At 38.2% G+C, this 11124-nt stretch overlaps 1 protein-coding gene and 1 pseudogene across 1 annotated transcript; one reads left to right on the top strand and one right to left on the bottom strand.

Annotated features, from left to right (window-relative positions):
* Positions 1-254: 254 nt before the first annotated feature.
* Positions 255-392, bottom strand: LOC149170520 (U4 spliceosomal RNA; annotated as a pseudogene).
* A 3111-nt stretch (positions 393-3503) lies between these two features.
* Positions 3504-4398, top strand: LOC149170519 (uncharacterized). The gene is made up of 2 exons (XM_089425614.1): positions 3504-4244; positions 4348-4398. Exons 1-2 carry the CDS (start codon positions 3504-3506, stop codon positions 4396-4398), a joined length of 792 nt encoding a protein of 263 aa, XP_089281740.1.
* The last annotated feature ends 6726 nt before the right edge of the window (positions 4399-11124 follow it).

The raw sequence follows: 11124 nt of genomic DNA, 5'->3' as shown, positions 1-11124 counted from the left end.
GCCCTCCCCTTCCTTCACGATACGATGGGGGGCGCCGATTTAACCTACAAAATTCGCGAAAAAACCAACCAAATGGTAATAAACCAGCGATGCAAGTTCTCTTGTAATATTGGTATTCTGGTAACCAGACTAATTCATCCACATACATTAAGAAATATCTTACCGAACTTACCATTTCTTCACCCAGTCCTAAATAAACCCTGAACATCCACAAAGAAATATCTTCCCAAATTTAACCAGCAATATTATACGACAATATTATAACTTAACCAGCAATTCCCAAGAAGGCGTAGCCCAAGCCAACGAGGGGGGGCTGGAAATAGCTTTCAACCAGCAATTGACGCTCCTCGGTTTTACCTCACTGGATGCGTCATTGCCCCAAGAGCAAAGATGGCTACGTATCATTTGTTCCCAATCTTTGTATTTATTTTTCTGAATTGTGAGATGTGTGAATGTTCAATTATTTGGATGATTATAATGTTTAAAGAGTACATCCATAGGTTTTTTCAATGATATGTGAATAATTAATTAATAATATATGGAAATTTATTTGTTTATATTTATGTGGAAGTAAATGGTAATTAAGTAGTATTTTAAAAATTAAGGTTATGAGTTTAGTATTAAAAACAAGATTTTGTTGAGTTAATTATATATGGATATTGAAATATGAAAAAAATGAGGATGACTTTTATGTATTGAAACTTTTTAGTGGTTAACTGGTACAATTTAATCAAATAGGTAGAAAATAGGTAAAAAAATATTGGGTGAATTGGAATAATTAGGTTAAAGTGCACAAGCATTAGAGAAGATGTTAGCATTAGAGAAGATGTTTCTCACTTTCACTACACTATCATTAATGGTCATTTGAGTTGGGAGATATTAAAAGACAAACTAATTTCTCAACAATCTTTTAATAAATTCATGTTACTTGTAAACGTTCACTGACAAAAATCTGATAATGAATTGACATTAAATATCTCTCCAACTAAAATTCATTTAATACCCATGTGATTGTTAGATCATTCTCCTCTATTTAAATTTAATATAATTATATTTTGGTGTTGTGAGATTTTCTATTGTTTATAATTTGGACAAGATTGTTTGGAATTACAAGTTTTTGAGTAAACAATATAAATTAAGATTAATTGAACAAAATATTGTCAAATTCCAACCAAAAATTCCTAAACATCTATGTTTTAGACAAACCATTAAAAATATTTATAAATACATAAAATAAATATAATAATTGAGTTTTAAGATTAAGATCAACTTATATATGGTTATTTTTTTAAAATAATGGAGACATATAAAATTAATTGTTTTAGAAATACATTTTTTTAATGGTGAAGAAAATATAAATTATAAATATTATGATTACTCTATGATTAAAAATTACATTATTAAATAAGAAATACTATCTCAATAAATATTAAGAAATTCAAATAATTAAAAAAAATATATAAATATATAAAATTATGTTGAAAAATATAAACTTAAAAAATACTATTTTTTATTATTATTTAAAACTTACCACCTAATCATAATCACAAGGATTACCTTATAATATTAACAATCTATTGTTTTATTAATAAATAATTAAAACTGCAGGATGAAAACGGAAAAAATGCGCTCTGAGGCGATACGCTAGAGGACAACAAAAAACCTAGCCGCCATTTTTCGACCTGCCATCGATTCTGCAGGTCTCTCCATTGACGGCCGCAAATGGTACCAGACGCAGGAGGGGAGAGCTCTGCCTCCCCTCCACGGGACACACATATGACTGACAACAAGCAAAAGCCTGTGATCCAGCCCACTGCAGACACAGGTTTAAACACAGAAGAAAACCAGCAAAGGACGCAGACAGAACAGCAGCATGCAGCCCAGAATGCAGAGGACACAGAAAACAAGGACAAATACACCAATGCGGAATCATCCAAGACCAAAGCGACTTCCAGGACCTGCATACCCAAAGCGGCAGAATCAATCAAGGTGGATCTTCCCAGCCACCGTATCAATAGCGAAATACAATACATGCAGGACTACGCTCTCATTGGAAAGTTTCTGGGATTTTGGCCCACAGAGAAAGCCTTACAAGGCTGGATAGCTTCCAAATGGAAGCCAAAAGGACAAGTGACGTTGCAGCTTGGCCCAAAGGGTTTCTTCACAGCTATTTTCAACTGTCTCGAAGATAAAACGAAAGTATTTGAAGGTGGCCCGTACTTCTTCAACTCCTCCGGTCTGTATCTAACTGAATGGAAGCCAAGATTCAATCCGGATAAAGAAGACTTCAGCTGGGCCCCTGTTTGGATTCGAATGTATTCACTTCCTGTGGAATATTGGAAAGAAGAGACACTGGCTGATATAGGCAACAAGCTGGGGACATTTATCAAAGTTGCAACCGAAACAAAATCTCGCAAATACACCTCCTATGCCAGGATATGCGTCAAGATGCACCTAACCAAGACGCTTGCAGACACGGTAAGTCTCTTTCACGATGATTATGAATGGAAGCAGTCTTTAGATTATGAACATATCCCCTTTCGCTGTAGAAAATGTCATGAGCACGGCCATCTCTTCCGTGACTGCCCCTTAAATGTTCAGCCATCTATTCCTTCGAATGAGACAAATAAGGATCAAGATGGCTATACCAAAGTCCCCACTCGTCGCCGGCATGCCAAGAAAAACCAGGCCATTCCTGATCCAGGACCCAAGGTGAACCTCCAGAACCGATTCACGGTTCTTGCCTCTCAGGACTCACCAAATCCATCCCACTCTGAAAACCAGGTCCATCAAATCCCCATTGAACCCCCCCCCAACCGATCCATCTCCTTATCTCCTTCGGATCCCACCATCTCCAAACCTGCAGATGCTTCCCCTCTGATGCTCACCAACTCTGTCTCAGATCTCGACCCCCCTTTCCCCTCCAAAGGGAAATCCAAATTGAATGAAAATCAAATAGCTTCAGATATGGATCTTGATGCCGCTCTCGCCTTAAGTCTTCATGATAATATTGAGGAAATGGAGCAAAACATTCCGATCACTATGGAGGAAGACAGAGCAGATGTAAACTTAGAAGAGTTTGATATCTCCAAGCTGGACATCTCCAAATTGGAGAATGCATGCAAACAAAAAGAATATGAATCAATCCCCCTCTGGCAAATAGATAAAATTGAAGGAGTCTTGTCGCGAGTACATCACCACAAGAGTCTGGGCATTCAAGGTGGTAGTCACTGGGATGGAAAAAAAATCATGAAAGAAACAAAGAAAAGAGGCCGGAAAACAGACCTTCAAAGAACAATAACAATTGGGGAGACATTAATGGATTCGGGGTTATTTCCCAAGCTGACAAAGTTCTTCAAACCCTCAACACAATCTCCATGAAGCTCACATCCTGGAATGTCAGAGGACTCAACAGTCCCTCAAAACACAGAATGATAAAAAACTTGATTATGCAAGAACAACCAGCAGTAGTCTTTCTCCAAGAAACTAAAAGCAGTAGCACAATGATAGATAAACTTGGCAGCAAAATATGGGCAGGCAGTAGGTCAATTTCTGTCGACGCTTCAGGGGCGTCAGGCGGCTTGGCTATTTTATGGAATCCGCAGATAGTTACGTTGGACAATTTCCATGCCACTCTCCATCTCATTCAAGCCACTTTCCATCTTATAGGCACCAACATTCATGGGCACCTCACCAATGTATATTTCCCTCAGTCGATTCAGCAAAAATTGGACCTCTTGGACACGATCTCTCTCCTTAATACAGATAGACGTTTCCCCTTGTGGATTGGGGGGGGAGATTTCAATATCATAAAATCAATGGAGGAAAAACAAGGAGGCAGAGTGAGGCTCGACAGCGACAGTTCGGGCTTCAAGCAATTCATCCAGAACAATCAGCTCATGGACATTCCTACCTCCAATGGTATTTTTACTTGGTCCAACAAGCGCAAAGGAGCACACCATATAGCCTCAAGGTTGGATCGTTTTCTTATATCTGACAATGCGATCCACCTGGGAGGAGACTTCAGCACCTCAATAATTCCACAAAGTGGCTCGGATCATTGGCCCATTCTGCTTCACTGGTCAAGACCAGGTCATGGCTGCAACAGACCCTTTCGCTTTGAAGCCTTCTGGCTACAACATAGCAAATTAAAGGACATAGTAACTCAAGCTTGGACATCATATTCACCACCAGCGGGAGCCAAGATGTATCAGTTTCAGGAAAAGTTAAAACATCTGAAACAAGTATTAAAACGATGGAACCGTACCCATTTTGGCAACATACAGGAAAGCAAACAGAAGCTGGAGCAGCAAATGAAAGAACTTCAACAAAATTTCATTCTTGCAGGACGCACCGACGAACAAATTCAACAAGAGCAGAGCCTATGGAGACAGATAGAAGAACGCCAACAACAAGAGGAAATTTTATGGAAACAAAAATCCCGAATCAGTTGGCTGAAAGAAGGGGAAAAAAACACTAAGTTCTTTCACAAAACTACCATTCAAAGGCGTATGCACAACAAAATAACCTTTGTCAATAACCAACAGGGTGATAGAATTGAAGTTCATGAAGAAATGGAAAAAGAATTCACAGACTACTTCAAGGACATTCTAAAGGAACCTGAAGTCAATCGAGATGAAGCAATCCGCGCCATCACACAGCACATTCCCAAATTAATCAATGAGGAACACAACAATCAGCTTCTCCAACCTGTTTCGCTGAAGGAAGTCGAAGAAGCCATGGCCCAACTTAAAGATGGCAAGGCACCTGGGCCAGACGGATTTACAGCCAACTTCTTTCATGAATTTTGGGAGCTCATCAAAGTTGAAGTATGGAATCTAGTGGATGAATCTCGTTGCATGCACTGGGTCCTCCCAGCCCTCAACACAACTTTCATAGCCTTGGTACCCAAAGAAGCAGCCTTCAGCAAACTTGAGAAATTCAGACCAATAGCGTTATGCAATGTTATCTACAAACTCATTTCAAAGGTCATTGCAAATCGTCTCAAACCTCTTCTACCTATACTAATCTCTTCAGAGCAAACAGGGTATGTCGAGGGAAGACAAATCATGGATGGTATAATACTCTCAAATGAAGTCATACATTCTCTAAAGCTCCTAAAAAAACCAGGTATGCTTCTCAAGCTTGACCTCTCAAAGGCCTTCGACAAACTTAGCTGGAATTATATACATAAAATGCTCTTAGCTTTTGGTTTTAACGCAACTTGGACCAGATGGATCATGAGCCTCATTACTTCTCCAAGTTTTTCAGTCTTATTGAACGGATCTCCCTCTCCTCCCTTCAAATCCTCTCGGGGCATAAGGCAAGGGGATCCTCTCTCGCCTTTTCTCTTTGTCCTTATGGCCGAAGGATTAAGTAGGCTACTCAAATCAGCCGTTTCATCCCAAGCGCTCAAAGGTTTATCTCTCCACGGCCGCCCTCCACAGTCCCATCAACAATTTGTTGATGACACTCTGCTCTTCGGGCATCCCTCTGTAAAAGAAGCCGCCGCATTCAAAACCCTTCTAAATATCTTTGCTGAAGCTTCTGGTACCTCCATTAACGCCTCCAAATCCCAGCTCTTTTTCTTCAATACCCCCCCCACCACGCAAAGATCCATTGCCAGATCTCTGGGATTCACCATCTCCCATTTACCTGCAAAATATCTAGGAGCCCCTCTTTCCGATTCTGCGATCAAACAGGTGTCCTGGAGAGCACTTCTGGACAAACTTGAATCAAAGCTTTCTTCATGGACCTACAGGGCTCTTAATCTAGCTGGTAGGCTTGTTCTCATTAAATTTGTCCTGCAAGCAATGCCGCTCTATCTCTTCTCCATCCTGGCAGCTCCAAAAGGGATTCTGAAGGCTATTCGCACTCTGCAACGCAACTTCCTCTGGGGTTCCACTGCTTTAAACAGGAAATGGGCTCTAGTCAAATGGACAGAGGTGTGCAAAACCAAGTCAGAAGGAGGGTTAGGACTTCGGGATCCGTTACATAGCAATAATACAATGGGTGCCAGAATATGGTGGAACTGGGTTTCCAAGCCGAACTCCCCATGGGCTCAACTATGGCAAGCAAAATATGCCAGAGGCAGCAGTTGGAGTGATCTCATCAGAATCAACCCAACGGTGCAAGGTTCACTCATCTGGAACAATGCAAAAAAGCAAAGCCGCTTCATTCAAGAACACAGCTTTTGGGAAATACACTCAGGGACGGATGCCAGATTTTGGGAGGACTCTTGGCAACAGCTCCCAAAACTCGCAAATTTGTTCCACAAACCTCTTTGGCAGGCACACATGAAGCAAATAGGTCATACCCAGGTTCACCAGTTCTGGCAGACTTCCTCAAATCACGATCTTCATATATGGAAACCCGCGCAACAATGGCAAACAGATTGGCAAGGAGAAACATATACAGAAATAGAACAGGAACTCCAAGAAAGGAGAATTCGTCTCTCAAACCAGCAGGACAAATTACGTTGGGGATACACAACCAGGGGCACCTTCACCACCAAAGAAGCTCACCATCTGCGTTATTCCAATCTCCAAGAGGAAAGAGACCAAATTTGGAAGCAAGTCTGGCACAAAGGACTATGGCCCAAGATCTCCACCTTCATCTGGCTCTTAAGTAAAAGGCGCATCCTTACTTGGGACAATCTACTAAAAAGAGGATTCATAGGGCCCTCCCGATGCCCAAACTGCAATGCCAATAATGAAACCATCAGTCATCTAATGGAAGACTGCCCACTCGCAAAACAAATTTGTAAGAAAGTTGAAAACTGTAATATGAGAGCAATACCCAGACAGATGGACGTTACGGAAAACATAAGAAACTGGGTCAAAAATCCATTTAAGAGTCAAATTCTAAACTCTCTATGGAATATCATTCCCGGCTTCCTGTACTGGACTCTGTGGAAAGAGCGTAACCATCGGATCTTCAACAATACATACCGTTCCATGGATGATCTTTGGCTCATTCTCAAGCAAAATATCCAAGAAACCCTGGCCATCCGAATCTGGAATGACACAGACTGGCCCGATCTTCCTCAAGAATGCAGAATAATGAAGGCATGGGATCTAGATCTCAAGCCCCTGGTCAAAGCAAAAACGGCTCCCAGCTCCATATCGGCTTCTCCTTCATCATGGTCCCCTCCAGCCTTAAATGCCTACAAGATCAACTTCGATGGAGCAGCCAAAGGCAATCCCGGCCCTGCAGGTTTCGGAGGAGTCATAAGAAATCACTCAGGAGAGGTGAAACTCTTATACTATGGCTCTCTAGGCAAAAATTCCAATAACGTGGCAGAGCTGGAAGGACTTTGGAAAGGAATATGTTTGGCCGAGCAATATAACCTCTCTCCCCTTGAAGTTGAAGGGGACTCGCTCATACTAATAGAGGCAGCCAAACGAATACAAGCAGGGGCCAGAGCAGTCAAAATTGCAAAAAGTTGGAGGCTGCTAAGCCGTATGGAATCCTTGGAGGAACAGCTTCTCACTCCCCACAACATAACCTTCAAGCATGTCAGAAGATCAGCAAACCAGGTAGCAGATTGATTGGCTAATCAAGGAGCGACTCAGTCGACATCGTATTTCTCGGGGGCCATGGATTTGGTAGAAGATGATCAACTTAAGAAAGATTGCATCTCTCTGGTGCAAAAAGATCTCCTTCTCCCGGATGCGGGTGACATCACTGTCCATGCCGCGTGTTAGAACAGTTATGAGGCATGAGGCTTGTCACATGGGCCTCTGTCAGCCCGGACAAGCCACGCCAAGCCAAGGAGCAGGCTCCTTAAATTCGCCGGAAGGCGATGCAATCAGCAAATTCACAATGTTTTGCGAGGAGAGGAATGTAGTTAGGCTGTCTAGTCTGGAGCAGGGGAACGACGGGGGAATGTACAGGAGGTTGCAGGTGCCATTCAATGCGCTGCAATATCCGAGGAGCATGGGAGCTATTAAGGTTGCCTCCCTGACCTCTCTGCCGCATACCAGGCCGTTTGAGTGGGTTATTGCTTGGAACAAGGTTTCTGGAGGAATTGTAGGTGAGGGAAGCCATCGCCAAATGCCAAGGGAGAGGCTCAGGATGAGCAGTCGCAGAGGAATGGCCAGAGGGCATTCTGCCTCTCAGAGGCCTGAGATTTCTCCAACGTCCTCAGTTGAAATTACCTCTGAGCAAAACAGGCCTCCAGGCCGCAATGCTAGAGGCAATTGGGGCATTCCGGAGTGTGGTCACTCGGAACATCCGGCCATTCGATATAGAATTCCCTGTGCTTTTTCTAATAACACTCTGATAGTGTCGGTTACTGTGGAGCATTGTAGCAGTGCTCGTGGGCGCTTGGATACGGTGACTGTCCCGCGGGTCGACATGGAGACTCCCACTGTAGACTTCACGCGTCCGGTTCAGACGGATGAAGCTGGCCCCAGCGAACCTGTTCAGAGAAGCTCATGCCAGGGTAAGGAACCTGCTCAAAGGAGCTCATGCCAGGGAAAGGATGCAGCGGAAAAGCTCAAGGGTCCAGCATCTGATGAACCTCACACCACGGATGACGATTAACTCAGCAGTCGCCAAGTCTCGGCAGCAAGGAATGAATTTCTCTGACCTTTTCATTTTCATGATTTTGTATATCTATTATGGAGTTTATGTCTGTAATTTCGGTCCATATCACCATAGTCTCAGCCCACACGTCGTTCAACATGTTCACCATGTCGTTTTCCATACACAGCGTGTCGATTTGTGTTCACCTTGTCCAGTAATGCATCCATCGTGTCAGTTTCGATACTCACCGTGTCATGTAATGAATCCACCGTGTCGATTACTGTATGCTACGTGTCGCTCTTCTATGCAAGGTAGCAATGACTGATATCTTCTCTGAAGGTACAGGGCTTTGGCCCAGATGTAATTTTTGTAATATTTTTGACTTTTTGTAATATAAATAGATCAGTGTTATCGAGAAAAAAAATAAATAAATAAATAATTAAAATAATTTTAGATTAATTCCAAATGTGAAAAAAATTAATATATAAGAATGTGTTGTTTTAGAAATTTAGTAATATAGTTTTAATTTGATATTTCTCGATTCATTATCATTGAGTCAACAAGAATTTGTCAAATTCCATCCAAACATTATTTAGGTGGTTAGTACACCTTAAATACTACTCCTTATTTAGGTGGTTATTATACATAATCACAATTGACAATAGTTAATTATGATTCACATTACATACATAATTACAACATGTAACTAAAATAAATTCACTACTATACAAAACAAGTAGCCATGTGATCTTGAATCTAGAAAAAAACCAAGTTGTTCCCCAACTATTTTTTATTAGTTAAAATTTCACTCTTACACAACTATAAATATATGGGTTTTAAAGGTAATTGGTTGTTATTAATATTATAGGAATTTGGATAATGTATATGTGTTTCGCTGGAATGTATTAATTTAAATAACTAAATGTATTTAATATTTTATTGAGAATTGTTTAAACATTTCTTTTAACTTTTTCCAAATAAAGAGAATTATATAATTATATAAGATAATAATGAAAAAAAAATTCTCATTATATTACATGCATATTATAATATGTTAGCAAAATAAGATATGGATTTTATAAAATTATATTATAAAAAGTTATATTAAATCTCTTAGTGTAACCTTTTTTTTTAATTATCTCCTAAATTATAATTACGAAAAAAACCATTGTATAATACAAATATGTATAAGAATAGATTAATTAAATAAAAAAATTCTTTTGAAATGTTTTTTTAAACTTTAAATACCTTACTTAATATATGATTAAATTCATGTGTTGTTAGATTTTCTATTGTTTATAATTTGGCAAAGATTGTTTGGAATTACAAGTAAATTTGGGTAAAGATTGTTTGGCATTACAAGTAAATTTGGCAAAGATTGTTTGGAATTACAATTAAATTTGGGTAAACAATAAAAATTAAGATTGAGTCAACAAAAAAATTTCCAAATTCCTAAACATATAGGTTTTAGACAACACATTAACAATATTTATAAATACCTAAAATAAAAATAATAATTTTGTTTTAAGATTAAGATCAACTTATATATGGTTAATTTTTTTAAACAATGGAGACATATAGAATTAATTGTTTTAGAAACAAATTTTCTTAATAAATATTAAGAAATTCAAATAATTAAAAAAAGTTATAAATATATAAAATTATGTTGAAATTTCTCACAAACTTAAAACATACTACATTTTTTATTATTTAAATTTCCTAATATTTATTAATTTAACTTTCATATTACATAATTATAATCATGTAGATATTAATTTAGTCCATTAGAATGATTAAGTTGTGATATTAATGGAATCCATTACAAAAATTATCTTATGATATTAACAATCTATTGTTTTATTAATAAATAAGTAAAATGATTTTGGATTAATTCTAAATATGAAAAAAATTAACATATAAGAATGTGTTGTTTTAGAAATTTAGTAATATAATTTTAATTTGATATGTCTGGATTCATTATGATTGAGTCAACAAAAATTTGTCAAATTTCAACCAAACATTATTTAGAAGGTTATTCCATCTTAAAGACTACTACTTATTTAGGTGGTTATTACACCTAATCACAATTGAAGATAGTTAATTATGATTCACATTACATACATACTCAAAACATATAACTAAAATAAATGCACTACTATAAAAAAAAATTTAGCAATGTGATCTTGAGTCTAGAAAAAAAAACCAAGTTGTTCTCCAACTATTTTTTATTAGTTAAAATTTCACTCTTACACAACCATTAACATCTTTTATGGGAAATTGTGTAGTCCAACAAAAACATAAGATGGTGTTTTCTAGGCAATTTTTTGTTGGCATTATGAATTAGGTGTTTTCCCTCATGGGAACCTACCTAATGAGTTGTTCTTATTTGATATTATAAATATATTTGTAGAGACATTGTAGCATTGATATTAAACATATACCTTAATATAAACATAATTATAGGTTTACTAACATTAATAATCTTGGATTATAGATATTAGGTTTAGAAAATTATGGAATTGTGTTTAGTGTCGTAATAATGTTATCATCACTCATTTGATTTTATAAAGTGTGTATATGTGAATATTTTTTATA

Source organism: Pinus tabuliformis, chromosome 4_2 (assembly GCF_031772625.1).
Source record: "Pinus tabuliformis cultivar Carrire ecotype Pingquan chromosome 4_2, CPIR1, whole genome shotgun sequence".
Taxonomy (NCBI): Eukaryota; Viridiplantae; Streptophyta; class Pinopsida; order Pinales; family Pinaceae; genus Pinus; species Pinus tabuliformis.
This window is presented reverse-complemented; position numbering and strand designations above follow the sequence as displayed.

What these genes read in the sequence shown, in the direction of transcription:
- LOC149170519 (XM_089425614.1), top strand. Translation starts at nt 3,504, where the DNA reads ATGATAGATAAACTTGGCAGCAAAATATGGGCAGGCAGTAGGTCAATT. An exon ending in AGTTAAAACATCTGAAACAA is followed by an intron (nt 4,245 to 4,347) that starts GTATTAAAACGA and finishes TCATTCTTGCAG; the next exon opens with GACGCACCGACGAACAAATT.